This window comes from Engraulis encrasicolus, chromosome 1 (genome assembly GCF_034702125.1).
Source record: "Engraulis encrasicolus isolate BLACKSEA-1 chromosome 1, IST_EnEncr_1.0, whole genome shotgun sequence".
Taxonomy (NCBI): Eukaryota; Metazoa; Chordata; class Actinopteri; order Clupeiformes; family Engraulidae; genus Engraulis; species Engraulis encrasicolus.
In genome coordinates this window covers 15,682,369-15,704,411 of record NC_085857.1, presented here as the reverse complement: position 1 = coordinate 15,704,411, position 22,043 = coordinate 15,682,369, and the positions used below count along the sequence as shown (strand labels likewise).

The window sequence follows — 22,043 nt, the reverse complement described above, 5'->3', positions numbered from 1 at the left end:
GAGGTTAAGGCCCCCGTTGAGAGACTTATGATGAGGTTAAGGGGGCGCTGTTAAAAAAAGGTTGAGAACCACTAAGTAAGACAGACTCACATAGTTTTATATTTTGATATGTCTGGATTCTGTTGTGAGGGGACCAAGCACTTGGCTTGAGGCAGAGTTTACTGGAGGAGATTGAAGGAAGCAGGCATGGGGGTCAGAGGTGGACATTACATCAGGCAAACCTATCAATTGCCTGGGGCCCCGACCAAATCTGCCCTCCATAAGGGCCCCCAACTTTCACACCAGCCATGGTAAGCACACAAAAAAGTAGAGTATGCCTGATCTTAATTTGTCACTGATGTAAAGTAGGCCTAATCGAAGACATAAATGAGACAAAACACTGAAATAGCACCAAAACACAGAATGTTATGCCTATGATGACTTTAGAGGGCCCCATGTTTATATTTCTCCTAGGGCCCCAACATGGCTAGATCCGTCCCTGCTGGGGGTCAGGCAGTTGTGGGGCTCTGGGGCGTAATTTCAGGTGTGGATGGGGAGGGACATGTCCAAATACCACTTGAGATGAACCTAGTAGCTTTCCCCACCACCTTTTCACAAAAATACATGAAAAATTGCATACCGGGACAATTTGACCTTGCAATGTCCCCACTACTTTCCAAGCCAAACCTACGCCTTTGGTTGTGGGTCTCAGGGGCAAGGGCGCTGGAACGAGTTTTAAAGTGGTGGTGCATTTGTTTTCTTCTTCACTCTTTATTTCTTAACAATGTTACTGCTGCTGCACTCCACTCATTTGTCTGAAGTAAACGTTGAGAAAGCCTCATTTAGGAGGGAGCCCAAAAGTGGGGATGCAAAAGCACCACTGCATCCCCCTTTCTGGCACCATTGGCTCAGTCATCAGGGTCAGGAGCAAAAGGAACATGCTGGAGCTGATGTAACTGGACTAGCCTCCTTTATAGGTCTCTGTCTGGGGATTTTGTCTATTGAGGGAAGCAGGCACGGGGTCAGAGGCGGACATTACACCAGGTAAACCTATAGGCAATTGCTTGGGGCTTCCAACCAAATCTGCCCTCCATAGGGGCCCCCAACTTTCACACCAGCCACGGTAAGCGCACAAAAAGGACAGCATGCTGGAGCTGACGTAACCAGACTTTGTCTCTGTCTGGGGATTTTGTCTATTGTCAATGGGCCAGACACTTAGCTTGGAGCCGAGTTAGATAAAGGTTGTTGGCAGTGTGCAGGGAAACGGCTTTGTTTGTGCTAGTGCTGCTCTACTGCCACCTAGCAGGAGGTTGATATAGTGTGGAGTCAGTTGCGGAGTAGTGGTGGTTGCAAGCGCATGGGGAATACGAAGGAGCTGCTGCTAGAGAGTCTCACCTAATTGTACTATTTTATAGGTCTGGAGTTTTTGTGTCCATTGTGAGTGTGCAACACGTGGCTTAGTTGCTGGTGAGTTTACTGGGAAAGTTTGTTAGCAGGAAAGATTGAGCTTTATGGTAGATACTGTGTAAGCAAAGACTGTTAGCCGGATAATATACTGTGTTCTGTGTTGAAGTGCTAACTGCCATAGTAGGTGGTGCTAACTGCCATAGTAAGCCTACTGTGCAGCATATGGAGAGCTGAGTCTTTTCCACCTGGTTGCCCGTGTAGCTGAGGTCACCTGTGCTATTATAGCTTGTCACTCAGGGCTCCAACCCGCCAGTATCATGAACTCTCTACAGATGGAGCAGTGGAACGCCTTTCATCTTGAGGTTCTGGTGAGTTTGCCATACACTGTTGAAAATGTTGTTGTTATAATTATTATTCTATCCTGCCTTATTATCTTCACTGGGACTTGAACTTGGACTTGGAGCCTATGCCAATGATCAATGATACAGTAGCCTACTGCCGCCACCTTGTGGGCAATATTACTTACTGCCGACCTAAAGCAAATGTAGGCTACAAATTCATTCCTAGATTATTAGTTATTTTTAATCAAGATGTAGATGTAACATAGTCCTGTCAGTTTTTGTATTTAATAATTAAAACGTAAATGTATGCATCACAAAATAGCCTGACACAATTTAGTAGGCCTACCTGTCATTCTTGCTTTTTGCTATGTAGTGTACTTTTACCTACTAAATGCGTCTATATCAAAGCCGTATTTCACATGCCTGACTTGAACACGTACACTACGCTTCACAGAGAGATTGGGTAAATGACTAGAATATGTGCTGCACAGAACCAGAGCAGTAATTTAAGTCAGGCATTCGTAGAGGGCAGCTAAGCTGTCACTTCAAGGGCAACGTTTATCAAATGGGGTCTTTTCCCACAGTGGAGTGGAAGAGAAGGCAGACTGACTGACGGTCATGCAACAATATTGATACAGTTCTACAACCTAACTTTCCCCTTTTTTATCCCCCTTAACCTCGGCCTTGGTACCTTCGCGTTACCAAGAGGCATACCCAGGGCCTGACTTCATCCATGATGAATAGCAGAACGGGCGCTATCGCAGTCGGCGTGTGCGGCGCGCTGTTCCTCGGCTACTGCATCTACTTCGACAGGAAAAGAAGGAGTGACCCCAACTTCAAGCAAAAGCTCCGGGAACGTGAGTACCCAAAGCCCGTCCAGCCAAATCAGATGTGGGTTGTCTGCTTCACTGAAATGTCCGTGCGCAACCGATATAGGATATAGCGTTACTTTGAGTGGCAATGGGGATATGGGTATTCTTCTTGAATGGGGTTGCGTGACAGAGGCTTCTCCATGCTAGCAGGAGAAGGCTAACGTTACCTAATGCATGTTTAGCCCCCCAGTGCTTGTCCAGTCGGTGGGTGGGCAGGTTCAGCTAAGCCAGACTAGAGCTCTAGCCAAACCACAAAGCACTGCAGCGTACCTGAATGTGTCACCTTCACTTATCCATGCCCATAATGCCACCGCACATTGCTCCTAAGTGATGTAGCATTTGGCAGAATGGCATTGGAGTTGATGAATGGGGTACTGTCCCATTTCTTAAGTAGGATGTTGTCTAACACTAGCTACTAGCCTTGTCCGTGTATGTGTAGGTGAGTAGTCAGCTGAATTCTTCCTTGATGGCCAGCTGATAACTAAGAGAAAATGGGCTAGGGCTACAGACATTCTGATGTAAGTTTATGCACTGTCTTGGCATCAGTTGCATTAAACACAGTCATGAGGTTGTGTTATGACCCATATCATGGGAGTGAGAAAAGCCCTCTCGTTCTCCAGTAATGCAATAACGTGGTTGAATGATTCAAAACAGCTGAAAAAAGATGGCTGGCTTCACAGTCACTTCAGCGTGATTCAGTGTGAATGACACCCCTGATCAACATTACAGTCTCTCAGAGACGATGTGGTCATTGGGCAGGGTCATTGAGTGTTTACGGTTAGGGATCGGCTTATCAAACCCTTTATGCAATGGTGCTCTAGCTCCAGGACTATCTGGATACAGTAGTATACAGTGTATAACCAGAGAGAGTAGAGAGAGAGAGGTTCCATTGGCCCATTGTTTCCGGGTTCTATTATTGCAAGGGGAAGGGGGGGAAATCCCCCTTTAGGCTGACCTAGGCAGACCTAAGGACTGTTCTATTCATACTAGGAGCATTATGACACGCTTAGGCAGACCGGAACCTGGCCATGTTAGGTGCCCATAGCAACCTATTACTTTGGCATATCTCTATATACTTAAAGAATCTCTGGTATAACTGTGCGGTTATACATAAGAGCAGTAGTATGATGTCCTTGATATCAACATTACACTCTTGTAAATCAGGTACGATCAGGGTAAAACAGAGGCTGTGTAGTCTCTGCTCAGGATCATTAATGATATCTCCTGTTAGGAATTGGCTGATCGTATCCAAATATAGGGGTGCTTCTGCATGTTTAGATACAGTGTTTCCAAAGCAGTGCAGGCAAACCATATATTTAGCACATGTATCCATAATGTGTAGCACCGGTAATACCTGTAATAACTACAACTGTCTGGTTGCACACAGAATACATGCAGTCGAAAATGACGTGTTTGGATATGGGCAATGTGTGACACATAGATGGGTCAATGACGTTTCAGTAGCACATGCCAGGGTGGTGCAGGGACAGCTAATGTCACTATTCTATTGATTAAATTGGGTTGTTTTGTTTTGTAGATGAACCAATTACCATCTTAATTGCAGTACACCAATTGCCAATTATTAATTGATTTCTGGGCATTGGCTGTGGTTGTACCGCCTGACGTCAGAGCCCAAAAAACGTCATTGACCCTTATGCAAATAAAAACTGACGTGTTTGTTTGTGTGTTTGATTGGTTTGCTCGGTTTAAGAGTTCACTTTAGACTAGTGGGCTAGAGTGTTTGGCCATGGCACTGACTTATGCTAACTTAAGCATGTTAAGGGTGGCCATTGTGTCTATCTGTTGTTGAGGCTTTGGATGATCTTGCGAGGACAGACAAGTGTACTTGCCAGCATGCGGGTGTGTGTGTGTGACAGTGTGAGCGAGAACAGCAAAGTTTGTGTGTGCGTGTGCGTGCGTGAGTGTGTATGTGTGTGTGTATATGGGCGTGTGCAAGACAGAGAGAGAAAGTGTCTATGTGTGTGTGTTTGGGTATGTGTGCGTTTGTGTGGAAATATTTCTTTCCATTCTACCCTCATAACGTCTCTTGTTATTGTGTTCCAGGGAGAAGAAAACAGAAGGTAGCCCAGGACCGACAAGGCCTGTCCAGGGTAAGTCGGCCATCCAACGGGCATTGCACAATGGATGAGATGAAACCTGAAGCTGTGTGAAAGCATGCCTTGCATATTAGGCACAAAACACGGACAATACAAACACAAGAACCACAATACAAATTAGAGGTGCACCGAAATGAAAATTTGCGGCCGAAACCGAAATCGAATAATAATTAATTACTTGGCCAAATACCGAAGCTGAAACCGAATATTACAATTCAGTCAAAAGTTATCAAAGGTTAGGTTTTTCACAATTTTAAAATATTGGTTAAATCTACGGTTTACAATAAATGTTTTGACAAGTTTTTGAAATAAAATAAATGTGTATTTGAAGTCTTCAAATTATAGAGTACAAATTAGTTAACCCCTTAAGACGCAGCTTTATACATTTGTTGTTACCAGTATGGTAATGACCAAGTCGTGGTGCATTACTAAAGGGCCTGTGTTGTGTCATAGTATTGTAGTGCTATGGTAGTTACATTTCAATGACTATTACAGCGTGCCACTGGAGGTACGGCACACATTAAGGGGTTAAATTAATGCCCATTTTCTATTCGGCCTCCGATTCGGCCACTCAATTGGCTTTCGTCTCTTTTTTTGCGTTTTCGGCCGAATATTTTCTGTGGCCGAATTTTCGGTGCACTTTCTAATACAAATACAAAGTCTTGCCTCCTGCTGCTCCTGGCTTTCTGCCAATCCCTCAACAAGTTATAGAGGCTACAAAACTAGTGTCCTCCTTTTCTAACTACTAGAAGCTAGTACAGAGAGAGAGAGAGAGAGTCAGACAGACAGACAGACAGACAGAGAGAGAGAGACAGAGAGACAGGACCCGGGCCGGGAATCAAACCCGGGTCAGCCGTGTAGAGCAGTGTTTCCCAACCAGGGGTACGTGTACCCCTAGGGGTACGCGAGCACACTGCAGGGGGTACTTGGAAAAATGTAATTTTAGCAAATGCATGGAGCATAGTAACACTGGGATAGAGAACGCAATATAGAACATGAGTTAGGGGGTACTCATGGCACAGCGAAAAGGCTTAGGGGGTACATGAGACAAAAAAGGTTGGGAAACACTGCTGTAGAGGACAAAGTGCCCTAGCATTAGTGCCATGTTTTTATTTACAGTATTTTGTTTGTTTAGTTACCTGACCTGAAGGATGCCGAGGCCGTGCAGAAGTTCTTCCTGGAGGAGATCCAACTGGGAGAGGAGCTGCTGGCACAGGGTACGATACAGCACACACACACACACACACACACACACACACACACACACACACACACACACACACACACACACACACACTGCTTGCCCAGGGTACGATATAGCACACACACACACACACACACACACACACACACACACACACACACACACACACACACACACACTGCTTGCCCAGGGTACGATATAGCACACACACACACACACACACACACACACACACACACACACACACACACACACACACACACACACACACACACACACACACACACACACACACACACACACACACACACACACTGGGAGAGGAGCTGCTGGCCCAGGGTAACGATACAGCATGCACATGCGCACACACACACACACACACACACACACACACACACACACACACACACACACACACACACACACACACACACACACACACACACACACACACACACACACACACACACACACAATGCCACCTGTATTAACACCCACCCACCCTCGCTAAATCAAAATGCCATCCTCACACACTTTGACCCAGGACACACACACAGTCACTTGCTAAATCACACACACACTTGCTAATACACACACTTGCTAACGCGCAACACTGTCCTCACACACACTGACCCACCCTAACTCACTCGCCTGCCTACTCTCCTGTGTTGTATTTTATTGTGTTACTCGCCAGTGTGTCAGTTAAGAGGTTTACCAGAATAATGCTTCTTATCTTCCTCTGCCAAGTGTGATCCTCTGAGCACTACTCTGGTTACCTAAATGTGGGGGGCTTAGCGCGCTGCGCCGCAGCGTCCCCCATGTTTTTGGTTTTTTTTTGGGGGGGGGACTTTCTGTCGTTAAAAGTGCACTATGAGGATGGGAATATTGAGGCTTGGATTTCAGGGCCCCCTTGGCTCTTGGGTCCCTGAGTCTGGGCCCAGTTGGTCCATGCAATAATCNGTCCTTAGTTAGCTTGGCACACTCTGCCTTGACTAACTTGTGTCATGACTCTTGTGTCAGTTACACCAAAAGTATGTTAAAACCTTGTGGTGTGTGGTTTTCGTTCTAATATAGGAGTTAGATGCAGTCTCTTAAGTGTTCCGGGCCAGTATCACTGCAATTTCGTTTGTACTGTGGATTGATTGTAAATCCCAGTTGATGAGAAGGGTTCAAACAGAGAGAGTAGATAAGAGAGAGGTTCCATTGTTTCCGGGTTCTATTATTGCAAGAGGGTGGGGGGGGGATCCCCCTTTAGGCAGACCTAGGCAGACCTAAGGACTGTTCTATTCAATGCTAGGAGAATTATGACACGCCCCTTTAGGCAGACCGGAACCTGGTCATGTTAGGTGCCCATAGCAACCTATTACATTGGCATATCTCTATATACTTAAAGAATCTCTGGTTCAAACCACCTGACCACTGGCAACACTGCCTCTCTCTCTCTCTCTCCCCCCCCCCCTTTTTTTCCCTTTACATTTCATTTCCATAACTCGTATTCTCTCTCCATCTTTGTCTTTCTGTCTTTTCTCTCTCTCTCTCATTCTCTCGATCTATCTTTCTACCTTCTTTTGCTCTACCTCAATCTGTTGCTACCCCTACTGCTCTTCCTCCGCTTCTATCTAAATCTCTCTCTCTCCCTCCCTCTCTCTCTCTCTCTCTCGCTCTCTCGCTCGCTCTCTCTCTCTCTCTCTCTCTCTCTCTCTCCCTCTCTCTCTCTCCCTCTCTCCACCTCTCCCCGCAGGTGACCATGAGAAGGGTGTGGACCACCTGACCAATGCCATCGCGGTGTGTGGCCAACACTGATCTCTCTCTCTCTCTCTCTCTCTCTCTCTCTCTCTCTCTCTCTCTCTCTCTTTTCCATCAGGTGACTATGAGAAGGGTGTGGACCACCTGACCAATGCCATCGCGGTGTGTGGCCAACACTGATCTCTCTCTCCTCTCTCTCTCTCTCTCTCTCTCTCTCTCTCTCTCTCTCTCTCTCTCTCTCCCTCTTTTCCCGCAGGTGACTATGAGAAGGGTGTGGACCACCTGACCAATGCCATCGCGGTGTGTGGCCAACACTGATCTCTCTCTCCTCTCTCTCTCTCTCTCTTTTCCATCAGGTGACTATGAGAAGGGTGTGGACCACCTGACCAATGCCATCGCGGTGTGTGGCCAACACTGATCTCTCTCTCCTCTCTCTCTCTCTCTCTCTCTCTCTCTCTCTCTCTCTCTCTCTCTCTCTTTTCCATCAGGTGACTATGAGAAGGGTGTGGACCACCTGACCAATGCCATCGCGGTGTGTGGCCAGCCCCAGCAGCTCCTCCAGGTCCTCCAGCAGACGCTGCCCCCGCCCGTATTCCAGATGCTACTCACCAAGCTACCCACCATCAGCCAGGTAAGCAGGCAGACACACACACACACACACACACACACACACACACACACACACACACACACACACACACACACACACACACACACACACACACACACACACACACACACACACAGCCTGGTAATAATGAGCACACACACACACACACACACACACACACACACACACACACACACAGCCTGGTAATAATGAGCATGTGCACACACACACACACACACACACACACACACACACACACACACACACACACACACACACAGCCTGGTAGTAATGAGCATGTACACACACACACACACACACACACGCCAGGTAAGCGTCAGCGCACGCACGCACGCACACACACACACACACACACACACACACACTTTCCTTCATATCGAATCATTGGAGATATTCATTGAAGATACAGTTTTTTCTCTCTATACACACCAGCATCTCCACGCTCACACATACACACGTTGGCTCTGAAACTCAGGCAAGCAGATCAGAACAAGCACTTCGGGCCGCATGGGAATTCCCAGGCTAACACACATGCACAAGCAGAACATAAACACGCAATTAATCCTACACATTCACCCTTAAAGGGACACTGTGTGAGATTTTTAGTTGTTTATTTCCAGAATTCATGATACCCATTCACTAATGTTACCTTTTTCATGAATATTTACCACCACCATCAAATTCTAAGTATTCATTATGACTGGAAAAATTGCATTTTTCATACATGAAAAGGGGGATCTTCTCCATGGTCCACCATTTTTAATTTCCAGAAATAAACATTTTTAGCTGCAAAAATGACTTTACTTGGGCCATACTAGAAAATATTAGTTTATTACTAAGTAAACTTTCATGAAAAGGTCACATTTGGCAATAGGTGACACAGTTTCAATGAGCAGCATAGTTGCAGTACCTTTTTTTGACCATTTCCTGCGCAGTGTACCTTTTAAACAATTCACTGTTGATGTGGTGATTGCTACATCCTATGCCATAAATCACATACTAGAGTTGTCCACCTACCTCTTAAGAAAGCCTGTATCTCAGGATTGTCTCTCATCGCTTCCCTCAATACATCAATGAGGCCTATAATTTGGCACGATCTCTGGGACAAAGCTGGGGTTTTCTCCATCCATCCCCTCAGTACATCCGCCCCACCCTGCCCTGTGGTTATTACCGAGCAGCACCCCTCCTACCTTCATCCATCCTCCATTATAGTCATTAGGGAACCCTTACATTGGCCCACCACTTGCTTTTAGTGGAGTTAGGAGTGTTTAGGAGTAATTTGTGTTCAAATCAAACCGTGATATGGATGACTTGTCACAGGCTTGTTTAAAAGTTCAAAGGACAAACACTTTGGTTCCAAAAGGGCAATTCCCCTGAAGAAATGTGGATTTAGATGTCTTGCTTCACAGTAGGGATGGCGAAAATTGAAAAAACTCTTAACCGGCTGCTGAGACTCATTAACCGGTGGTTAACCGGTAATCTTAAATTATACAACGTTCGCATGCCTGATATGCACAGCACTGACTTTTTAATATTTTATTTTTCACATAAGCCTTTTTTTTTGCTGCGCAGACAGGACCTGCCATGTCCAGCCACTGTTGCCAGATGGAAAATGCTGAATTATTGTACTAAAACCTCAAAATTATCGTTTTTTTGGGGCTTTTTGGGAGGAAATTATTATTATAATTATTATTATTATTACAACCGGTTAACCGGTGGCAGAAAATTTTAACCGGTTAACCTTGATCCGGTCGACTATCGGTTAAATGGTTACCGGTTAACATCCCTACTTCACAGGCATTTTAGCCATGGGTGAGGTGCATATGTAGTGCAGGGTGAGAATTAGGAGCTAGCAGAATATTAGTTACAGCAGTGGTTCTCAACCTTTTTTTTTAGGCGAGGCACCCTTTCAATTCATGAAAAATTTCAAGGCACCCCAAACCAACAAGCCGTAAAATGGCATCGCATCCGATACCACACAAGCTTGGAAAAGTAACACATTTGGAGACGTCACACAACCTACGTTCGAAGTTGCAGCTGACTGGGGCGATCTATATTTACTTTATTTTATAATTGTGCGTAAATGGCAGATGAAAAATTCGATTGACTAACATTACCTTATCAATTTAGACAAATATGTATCATATTACATAATTTATTTATCAGTCACGTTTCCGCGGCACCCCTGAGGGTGGCCTGCGGCACCCCTGTTGAGAAACACTGGCTTACAGTATACAGCTACTGATAAAGAATTTGTCCCCAGTGGCTTCCTGATCGCACCATCCCCCTAATCATTTGGCCACGGCTGCCTCAGGCAACTAAGGCAAAACAAGGCTAACCACCTCTTTAAATACACACTCTTAAAGGCCCTTTTGTCCTGAGGACACACCTTGGGGCCTTTGCCATCACATCAAACAACCGTCAATGTATCACCCTCAGGATCTAACTCGTTACTACAACCCTGTGAATTGAGCAGGAAACTCCCTAATACAACCGCTAATTTATATGGAAATCCCACCTCACCCTTCTCTGGCATTTGTCCACACACACGACGGAGCCAGAGAGAGTAGAGAGAGAGAGGTTCCATTGGCCCATTGTTTCCGGGTTCTATTATTGGGGGGAAATCCCCCTTTAGGCAGACCTAGGCAGACCTGAGGACTGTTCTATTCAATGCTAGGAGCATTATGACACGCCCCTTTAGGCAGACCGGAACCTGGTCATGTTAGGTGCCCATAGAAACCCATGTTGGCATATCTCTATATACTTAAAGGCCAACTTCCGATAAAACTCAGTTTTACTCACTCCTTTCGAAGATCGGACGGTCACCCCAAGTTAAACTCACTTGCAAGGCTCTCATAGCGGTGCGTCAACTCTCCTGGCTGTGTTTCCCGGTGTTTCCCAATTTACATAAATAATGCAGAGAAACGAGCGAATCACGAAAGCCTTTCTGTGTTTCGTCACGTCGAAAGAAGGCGTTGCCCACAAAGGTTTATATCGACCCATTTATCTAAAAACATGTCGAGTAATTTTTTTCTGCTTGTTTTCAAAACAAGCAACGTCTGGTGGACCGAAACATAGCTTAGCTTAGCTATCAGCTGGTTGCTACTCTCAGGTACACACACAGCACAAAGCCTCATACATAAAGCCAGCTCACTCTGGTTGCTCCGTGCCTGCAGCTCGCCTAGGGGTCGCTGTCGAAAGAGCACAGCCCTGAATGGAGCCTGCACGCCTCCGTTGGCGTCCCTATAGTGCAGTACCACCCGGGGAAGTGGCGACTCTGTTTCCCATTACATTCTCTCCAAGAACTGGAGGACTGAGCCAATCAGAGACGCGTTTCTTCGAGAGCAGGAGGAGTGAGCCAATCAGAGACGCATTTCCACGAGAAACACGGAACACTCTCTCGTTTCTCCACAAGCCACCTTGCCAGCTTGCAAAAACGTCTTGAAACAAAGCAACCAGAATGTTTTTTAAAACAGGACCAATGCGTAACACATTCAATAACAATTGGGAACACGGCAATATTAATTAAATGACGTTGAGAGGCCATCTTTAAAGAATCTCTGACGGAGCCCCTACAGCAAGGCACTGAGGAAGTGATGCTCTGTAGTTGGCAATGCGTCTATTACAGGGTTTTTTTTCCTGATTGCTGAAGCTCAGTTTTTGTAACTTAAGCTGACTCTTCGAATGAATGCAACCTCAGACCAAATCAGCATCAAAAGTGGGGTTCATGTCTGGAAAGCGTAGTTGTTAGCAGTTAGCAACTTCGGTAGTTGCCAATGGGAAATTGCATTGCAACTAACATAGTTAGCAACTACGCTTTCCAGAAATGCACCTCAGAGTAGATGCATTGTACAACCCAACGCTGTCTGGCTTTGTAATAGTAATCAAGTGATGGAATAGCTGTGTAATAGTGAAAAAAGCAGCTCAATTTCCTACAAATGAACTGAAACCGACTTGAATGAATAGGAATCTTCACAGACATCTTGTATTAGATATTACAAAATTACAAAATAATACCTCACAATATTAGACAGCTTGTAATGTAATATCTGGAGAATATTGCAAAATAATGCCTGACAATATCAGACATCTTGTAATGTAACATCTAGAGAATATTACAAAATAATACCTCACAATATCATACATCTTGTAATGTGATAAAGACTTATCAGACAATATCAGCCTCGGAGTGGCTCCCTACGCCCCCATCCATGGCCGAAGTGCCGTTGAGCAAGTCACCAAACCCCACATTGCAAAATGATACCAAACAATATCACAGTATCAGGCGTCTTGTAATTGTGATATTTTTTCTCTCTTGTTGCAGCGCATCGTCAACGCCCAGACCTCTCCTGATGATGACGTGGAGTGATTAAGCAAGTCACCTTGACGGCAACGACATATCAGATTTTTAACCTTTTGTTTTTTTTTTCCTTTTTCTTTTTTATTTATCATTCATCATCTCATCCCTCATCCCACCGGCTCTGAAGGTCCTAAAAAACAAAGCCAACACCCATCCAGTAACACTGTGTCCATTATCCAAGCTAAACACCCACCCCTTGTCCCTCCCCCTGCACAAATGTAGAGCTCTCGGCTGATGGAAGAATTCAGTGGGCCCTTCTCAAAACCTAGAACAGTGTCCTTCCAAGTGTATCAGCATAATTAGTCACACCCAGTGATTGGATACTCTTTATTAGTCACACCCAGTGATTGGATATTCTGTAGAGTTCACCAAAGAGTATCCAATCACTGGGCGTGACTAATTAGGCTGGTGCACTTGGAAGGACACGGTCCTAGGTTTTGAGAAAGGCCCAGTATTGAAGCATAGGATATTCTAGGTGGGGGTGGTATTCCAAAAAGGGGATTTCAGTGACTAACCTGTCTAGGTTTAAGCTTACTTAGAGCAAGTTGTGAACTTCACAATAGAAAGGTTCCAGAAGTTCATTCTTCTGGCGAAACAAAGCTATAATTGCTGTTCTAGTATAATATTTACCCAATGCTTTGGTAAGACAACTGAGCTCTCTTTCTAGAATTACCTGTACACCCCTGGTTGCATTGCACTGTTATTGTCTCTCTGAATCCTCTTCCCTTTTAAATTGGATGGCTATGGAAAAACTCATTACCTCGCTACATAACCTACCTAGGAAATGTTTTTTGTTAATGATGAAAAACACCATGTTTTGATGTCCAACGATACAGCATCTCATTTTTGAGTTGTCATTTGTTACAAATGAGAGTACAGTACTCCCAGATCTGAAGGACATTTGACATTCATTGTATTATATTCTCGCAATCACAAATTTTACGTGATTTATTATTTTTTTAAATAACAACTAATAAAGTGAAGGAAATTTGCATTTTTTTTTCTCTCCAGTGCTGCTACATCAAATGTGCAACACTTCTTTTCTGCCATTGCATGACTGAAGTTTGGTACTCAACTCTGCCCTGCCCTCTTGTGGACACACACAGTCAGTGTTTGCCATGATAAAAATCTGTTTACATCACGTTATTTTTTTATATACCACTCCGTAACCTGACCTAATAAAAAGGCGTATTGGAAATCATCTGGCTGGTTAGTATAAAGTCTTCTCGGTGTGAAATGACATTTTTGGCCACTCATCCACACATCGAAGGATGCTTAAGTATGGCATGGCAAGCTGGCATTTCATAGCTAGGAGGATACAGTTTTCAGCAAACTATTCCCCAGCCAAATGATTTTTAACAAGCCCTACAACGGCTAACAAGGAACAGACACGATCACACACAGGAACATATCTGAAAGATTAAAAAAAAAAAAACAGACCATTTCTGTCAAGCTGTTCTTGAAATCATTGTTCAAGAAAAGTAAGGTGTTTGTTTTTTACATTTCTGTGTTACAAAAACTGGCTATCAACTCTGGTCATGATTTGGGCAAAGGCATTGCCCTGTTTTTATTTTTTACCAAAAAAAAAATAAAGGATTGAGCTGAAACAATGTGTCTGGTTGTTCTGTGGTGGATGGAGGAAAGTTGACAAAAAAGAAGTTAGAGAGAAGGTGTAGAAAGGATATATTTTTTGTAAATAAAAATTCAATAAGATTGTGATGGGTGGCGGCTATGCATGCATAGTCAGTAGGACTGACTTAATCTGTCACCTTGACAAATGCTGAAATGCACACCATTTGCTGTAGAAAAGACATGTTTGTTCATCATCAAGATTAAGTGATTATGTGCTCGACTGACACCTTACAGACACACACACACATACACACAGTACTCTGATTGGAAAATGGTTTAGGCAGCTCAAGAAATTCAGATTTCATGTTAGAGATATTTTACAGTTCTGAATATTCAGATAAAACCTTACATCAAGACCTCTCTGCACAAAATGTTAACCCCACTAGATGACATCTCATCCGAAATGGATGTTCTTTTTTGGCTTCCTGGGCTTAGACTTCTTTTTCTGTCCTTTGTGTTTTTTAGCTGCGGGGTCGGCCATTTCTCCTTTAAATTCTGACGGAGACATCTTTTTCCCCGGCCTTCCATGGAAGCCCATCTTCTTCTTGCCCCCAGGAGGACCTCCTCTGGGGAAAGCGTTAGGGGGCCCCCCTTTAGGCCCCTTCTTCATGGGGCCTGCAGGGGGGCCCCCTTTAGGCGCTTTCTTCATGGGGCCTGCCGAGGGGCCCTTCCTATTGGGGCTCGCTGCTACACCCTTCTTGTTCCCTTTGCCTGGGCCCTTTCCTCTGCCCTCCTTGCCTGCTCCTGCCCCTGCTCCTGCGCCGTCCTTGACGGAGCGTTTTACACGGATCTTGCGTTCGCACAGCACGGAGCCGTCCAACTTCAGGGCCAACTGCACTGAGTCACCACTCTGGAGAGAGAGAGAGAAAGAGGGAGAGAAACCGACAGAAAGAGAGGACTAATAAAGATATAAGGAGAGAGACAACCGGTTCATGTTCACCGGGTCAAGTTCTCAATAAATCTTAAAGCAGTCTACTGAACAAGAGCCAGAAGTAACAAACACGGGAATGTAATGGAAGGCAAATTTTTGTTTAACCCTTAAGACACGCCGTTATTAAATTTACTGTTACCAGAATGGCAGTGACCAAGTGGTAGTGCATTACTAAAGGCCCTGTGTTATGTCATAGTAGTAGTGCAGTACTATGGTAGTTAACTTTTCAATGACTATAATAGCGTTCCACTGGCATGCATTATGGTGCTACACAATATTAGCAATATTAAAGGGACACTGTGCAGGAAATGGTCAGAAAAGGTACTGCAACTATGCTGCTCATTGAAACTGGGCTGCCTACTGCCAAATGTGATCTTTACATGAACGTTTACTAAGTAATAAACAAATATTTTCTAGTATGGTCCAAGTACAGTCGTTTTTGCAGCTAAAAATGGCTATTTTTGGAAATTCAAAATGGCGGACCATGGAGAAGATCCCCCTTTTCATGTATGAAAAGTGCAATTTTTCCAGTCATAATGAATACTTAGAATTTGATGCTGGTGGTAAGTATTCATGAAAAGGGTAACATTAGTGAATGGGCAGCATGAATTCTGGAAATAAACAATTCAAAATCTCACACAGTGTCCCTTTAAGAGTGTCATCTTCGTAAAGATACAAGTAGGCTATAACATACTGGTAATGCAGGTATATAATATTGCAGTCAAATGAATCGCATATTAAATTGTATCATAAACGGTCTCACCTCGAACAGCACGTAGCCGAAGCCTTTGCCCATGCCCGTGGCTCTGTCCCTGATCAGCCTCACCGCCTCCACCTCTCCACACTCCAGGAAATGCTGCCTCAGGGACAACTCAGCCACGTCTGACAGGGGATGGAGGATGGGATGAGGGAGGGATGGATGGAGGGATGGATGGATGGGATGAGGGAGGGATGGAGGGATGATGGACAGACAGATGGAGGGATGGGATGAGGAAGGGATGGGATGAGGGAGGTATGGAGGGATGAGGGAGGGATGGAGGGATGATGGACAGACAGATGGATGAGAGACAGGGATGGAGGGATGGGATGGGATGAGGAAGGGATTTAGGGATGGAGGGATGGATAAATATGGAGGGTAGGGGAGATGGATGAGGATGGAGGGTAGGAGAGATGGATGAGGATGGAGGGTAGGAGGGAGGTATGGAGGGATGAGGTAGAAATCGATGGATGATAGACAGATGGATGGGAGAGGATTGAGGAACAGAAGAATGATTGAGGGAAGGATGGATGGATGATGGATGGAGGGAGGGATGAGGGAGGCATGGAAGGAGAAAGGGAGGACATGTACACCATTTAGTCTTCTGATCAGAGCCATACATTATTCTACATATTATGATAGCGATGACTGATGAGACTTAGCCATGTGAAGATTACTCACCATATGGTAAATTGCCAACAAATATGGATCGCTTGTGGTCATGCTGAAAAGAAAACCAAAATGCTTCATCAATTATAAAGATATTTTTTTTAAATCAACAAATCTGACAGAATTGTTCAGGAAAATAAATTGACACGTTATCTTCATGAATATTTGCAGCCCCTACAAAAAAAATAGTATGTAATTCTAACCTGTGATGTGATCCGAAGACCAATTCCCTAACCCAGGCCAGTTCAATTGGTGGCATGTGGGCCACACAAGGCCCAGACACGGGCCACATGCGAGCCAGATGTGGCCCCAGCTGTAGTATGACGCACTGTAGTTTTGATACTGCACATGCTTTTTTTTGTGAATCTCTTGCTTGTCTTGAACATTGAACGATGGAACAATGGAGCGAGGTGAACTGGAAGGAAGCTAGGGCAAAACACTGGCATCTTCGTTCTCGCTGGAGAACGGACTTCTCGTGATTGTGCCGCTCTCGCAGGAGAGTGGCTGTCCACACGGTGGACTGATCATCAAAGTGCTTCACGGGGTCCGCAGGGACCACTGCACTCGAGAAGCTGAGATAGATTACGTGGCGTATTGACGCGAAAGGGGAGGTGGTGGGTGCAAGCGAGAAAGAACATTTCTGAATGGAGACAGGTGAGTGGATAATACATGCTGGATAGTTAATTAAGGGGCTTTCCAAATGTTCTGTGCGCTGAAATTCCACCAAATGACGGCAGAGCGGATAATGAGAATACAGCTTGTTTAAGTGATACTGTCCCATTTTGGAAATAAGCTTATTTTACACCTCCCCTAGAGTTTAATAATAGGGTTTTACTGTTCTCCTGTACTTTCAACCGTTTTCTGGGTACGGTAGTGCAAATATTACCTCCAAGCTAGCAGTTAACATTGAGTCCTATGAGACCAGTTAGCCGCCAACTGGTCTCATAGAACTCAATGTTAACTGCTAGCATGGAGGTAAAATTTACACTGCCATACTCAGAGAACGGTTGAAAGTACAAGAGAAAGGTAAAACTCAACTATTTAAGGGGAGGTTTCATATGAGGTTATGAGGGGAGGTTTCATATGAGCTTATTCCCAAAAATGGGACAGTATCATTTTAAATAGGCGTGCCTATCTTTCGCGCTGAATTCAGACGATTGACCATTGGGCGTAGAATAGAATGCAGGTGGTAATTAGGCATGTCAAATTTCATTACGCTTCTCTCGAACTTTCGTTTTTTAAAAACGTGCATTGAAAGTGTTTGTACTGATGGCTGCTTAGTGATGGCTGAAAATGTGCAGTCCCAACTTAAGTTCTTGATTTCAAAAATGTGGCCAAAATGAAATTCTAACTGAAAAGCCCTGCAAAACTCATAAGGCCCCCACACTCCACCAATTCAAGCACTAACCTGTTTGGAGGAGGCCTTGTCCACACGGATGTGGACGTCTTTCTGAATCTCCAGGCCATTCCTGCAGAGGATTACAATATTAAAATTTGGTAACCAATTAAACCACCTTTCACCAGAATAATATAATAATTACAATACAACAACACAGCAATAATAAGGCAACAACTACAGACACACAGTTACATTTCAGGACTATGATTTTTTGTTTTAATTTGCCTACAGACAAGACATCAAAAACTTAGTTAGTATTTGATGACCCTTACTTTTTCAAAGCATCCAATGCCCCTTCTGTCTCTTTGAATACAATGTATGCATTCACGGTTTGCTTTTTGGGATGGACTTGCCTTCTGAATAGAGAAAGACGAGAAAAACCGAGCACAGAACAGGTTAGCTTACAAAGCAACAACATGTGGCCGATACATCAGAAACCATTTGCGCAGCACTCATTGACATTCTGGAAGAACATGCCACATTTGGCATGGACAACATTACCAAAGGTATCCGCTGACCTGTCTTGACTGACATACAGTCAATCCGGAAAGTATTCACAGCGCTTCACTTTTTTCACATTTTATTATCTTACAGCCTTATTCCAAATGCTACAAATGAATCTCTGTTGTCAAATGCTGCTACTGATTTCTTTGTTTTTTATTTTTATATATTTTCAAAACTGTCAAGACAACTTGTTTTTCACATGGTCATAATGGAATAATTTGTGTAGGATTTTGACAACAGTGATTCATTTGTAGCATTTGGAATAAGGCTGTAAGATAAAACAAATGTCAAAAAAGTGAAGTGCTGTGAATACCTTCCGGATTGACTGACATATGAACTTAACTGCAGTGCCATCCCATTCCAAACCCATGGGGTTCAGTATGATATCGGTCCACCTTTTGCAGTCATTACAGCTTCACAATGTTGGGAGCATGGACATGGTCAGAAATGTATTAGTATCCTGAAGCATGAAGCCGGTTAGTGAATATTTTTTGGTATGCAGTATATGTGGTGAGGTGATCACTTACTGAATGGCAGCTACCTTGCGGGACATGGAGGCATCTTCCCCTACCTGAAAAAACAACAACAATAAAAACAGTGTAACTGGCCAAATCTGAAAAATGACAATCACAGTATACAACATAACGTGGTAACATGGCAACTACATACCACTGAACGAAACCGGATTGATTCGATGGATCCATGTTCTTTGAAAATGGCACGCAATTTCTGTGAATGCAAAATGAGGATGTTATTGATGAAGCCAATAAAACATGATATTTCTGTATGTTACAGGAAGGCAGCATAAGCTGTGCAATTAGTATACAGGATCTTCAAACTGCATCTTGCTCCGGTTAACCCACTGAGGCCGGATGCTGAGTAGCGCAACATTGACTCTAGTGCCAGGAGCTGCTTGACACAGCTTTAGGCGCATCAAATTGGAGATTTTTTAGAAGTAGAGAGTAGAGTAGACATAGTATAATTTAGTAATAAATGATTAATACTAATACAGTTTTTAAATAAAAAACGTAGGTATGGGTTTTATGTGCTTCAAAGGCTGAGAAGGAGTTTTAGGCACCAATGGGTTCATCTCAAAAAACAAAAAGTAACTGATGGAGAGATGAAGAAAAAGAGAAAGCCAGTGACTAACAGGAAGGGAGTGAGAAAGTGAGAATTAGTATGAATGAGAGAGAGAGAGCAAGCATGCGAGAGAACGATAGAACAAGACAGTCTGTTGTCTGTTGACAGGATAGTCTGTTGTGCTATTAACTATGTTACATCCAAACTGAACCTCAGTGACAGTACCTCTCTAGTGCAACTGGCGGGTAGGTTTCCCACAAACACGGTCCTGTTCAGCTTGACTCTCTCTGCAGCAAAGTCTTTGAAGGTCATCTTCCTCTTGGCGGGCTTGCCGTTTTGTCCTGGTGCAGCGTCGTCGTCATCGTCCTGGGGTGTTTTCCTCTTAGCAGCCTTCTTTGGGCCCTTCCTTGTGCCGTCCTCGTCATCTGCTGTTTGTAAACCACTCTCTCTGTCGGTGCAAGAGAGCAAAACAGGCTTATTATCATCATTTATATTTAGAGATGCACCGGATCCTGATTTTTAGGATCCTGCTGGATACCGGATCCACTGCTTAAGATCCTGCCGGATCCGTAACCGGATACCGGATCTTACGAAAGGGTTGAAACACATAGCCTACTCGCACATGTGGGCCTTTTTTATCACGTTGGCTCAAACTATTTTGACTGAAAAGCCTCGGCTACCGGATCCTGGATCCTGGAACCGGATCCGGATCCTGTGAAAAACCCTATTATCCTGCCGGATCCGCATCTCTAGTTATATTACTACAACTACTTTTGTTGTTGCTATTATTACTACATTACATGACATTACACTGCAATGGCATCATTATCTAGCCTGGTCGAAAGCAGACTGTTAGCTCCGTCAAAGCTAAGAGGAATCCATCTCCGTGTAGGGTGTGAGATGGTCTGATCTTACTCTGCCATTTAATTCATTTGAGTTCGGAATTCAAATTAAAACCATGTTGTGCTTTATTTAGCATGACTGTTACGATATAGTGTCGCAAAAGCATACAAAAAATAACAAAACAAAAGTGTGAATAGTGTTACCAATCAGTAACGGACTTCGTGGGTGAGTTCTGCGTCACCACGCTCAACTGCTTGCTGATTGGCTAAACAGTGAGCGAACCGAGCCAGGAGGGTTTCACCAGACTACGTGCGGAGTACATAGGATGGCGTCGCCAGGCTAATCTTTATCCAGTGTGACATACATTTATTTAGGCACAGGGTAACGGTGGATTCAGACAGAGGTGTAGCTTTATGCACAGTGATTCTCATGCGGGTGCAGCCAATTCCATATGATTGCAAATGAATTGGTTGCTGCAACCGCTGCTGCATGCGTAACAAGTATTTCACTCCCTGACGCATGCGCGTCATACATGAAATTAATTTTCACTGTCCGTTGTTATGACACCCACCTGTCCTGAACTTTTAATTCTGCTGCCGATTTCGCCTTTTTGTTTTTCTTCGTTTGCGTCGGTTTTACACCAGCTGTTTCATCTGCAGGCGCAGGCTCAGCTTTGGGTATGACAGGCGTGGGTACATGCTAGAGTTTAAGGGAAACACAAATATACAGTGTATTGCATTATTATTACATTACATTACACTTAGCTGATGCTTTCATCGAAACCGACATACAGATATTGATTACAATCCCTGGAGCAGTGTGTGAATACTAGATGCCTTGCTCAAGGAAACTTGAGCAATGGCCTTTGACCATATAATCCAACTCCATAACCTTTACACCACGGCTATCCCAAAGAAGTTGGACATAAGAGGAGAGAGAACTACACAAAATACAATGTGCATTATAAATCAGTGGAACTGCCACCAAACATCAAATACCAAAAACAACGACGTTTCACATGAACTACAAAAGGTCATGAATACTGTACGTATTGCAATACACAGAGAAAATGACACTGAAACTCACCTTGGGCGCTGGGACAAACACCACAGTGTTGCTTGCTGTTGTGTTGGTGGAGAATAGGGCAGACAGGGAGCCAGAGCCTGTTGCAGACGTTTTAGGGAACAAGCAGCCGGACACTTGTCCAACAACATAATTGCTGGACTCCTTGCCATCCTCGCTGGCATCACTGTCAACAAACCAATAGAAATATTAAGTAAGGCTCCCAAGCGTGTACATACATAGAGCATGCATGTCAAGACAAAACTCTAGTAGGCTACAGTGAGCGAGTGCATGCATCGCAGTCCTACCTCGTTTCTTTAGGTATCTTCTTTGCCATTATTTGACCCGGGGAGTTTTCGGGAAAGTTTTCCCACGGCCACAGTTGAGTTACCCAAGATTCAAATAGCTTAATCCATACAAACGCATGTGTTTGAAATAATCAAGCGCTCATTTCTTGAAGAAAGTGCTCAGAAGAGTAAACACACGTTTTACATTCGTTCCGTCTAAGA

General features: G+C 44.2%; 2 protein-coding genes across 2 annotated transcripts; one reads left to right on the top strand and one right to left on the bottom strand.

Annotated features, from left to right (window-relative positions):
- The first annotated feature begins 2,290 nt into the window (after window positions 1–2,290).
- Window positions 2,291–13,649, top strand: tomm20b (translocase of outer mitochondrial membrane 20b). The gene is made up of 5 exons (XM_063197975.1): window positions 2,291–2,584; window positions 4,664–4,710; window positions 5,852–5,933; window positions 8,155–8,297; window positions 12,622–13,649. The coding sequence occupies exons 1-5, from the start codon at window positions 2,461–2,463 to the stop codon at window positions 12,664–12,666; spliced, it is 441 nt and encodes a 146-aa protein (XP_063054045.1). The 5' UTR covers window positions 2,291–2,460; the 3' UTR covers window positions 12,667–13,649.
- Window positions 13,650–14,193: 544 nt separating this feature from the next.
- rbm34 (RNA binding motif protein 34) lies at window positions 14,194–22,043 on the bottom strand. Its single transcript, XM_063197971.1, has 11 exons — window positions 21,843–22,043; window positions 21,559–21,721; window positions 21,044–21,171; window positions 19,855–20,077; window positions 19,219–19,278; window positions 19,077–19,120; window positions 18,318–18,401; window positions 18,055–18,115; window positions 16,659–16,701; window positions 15,984–16,102; window positions 14,194–15,139 (listed from the first exon to the last, which is right to left on the bottom strand). Exons 1-11 carry the CDS (start codon window positions 21,869–21,871, stop codon window positions 14,684–14,686), a joined length of 1,410 nt encoding a protein of 469 aa, XP_063054041.1. The 5' UTR covers window positions 21,872–22,043; the 3' UTR covers window positions 14,194–14,683.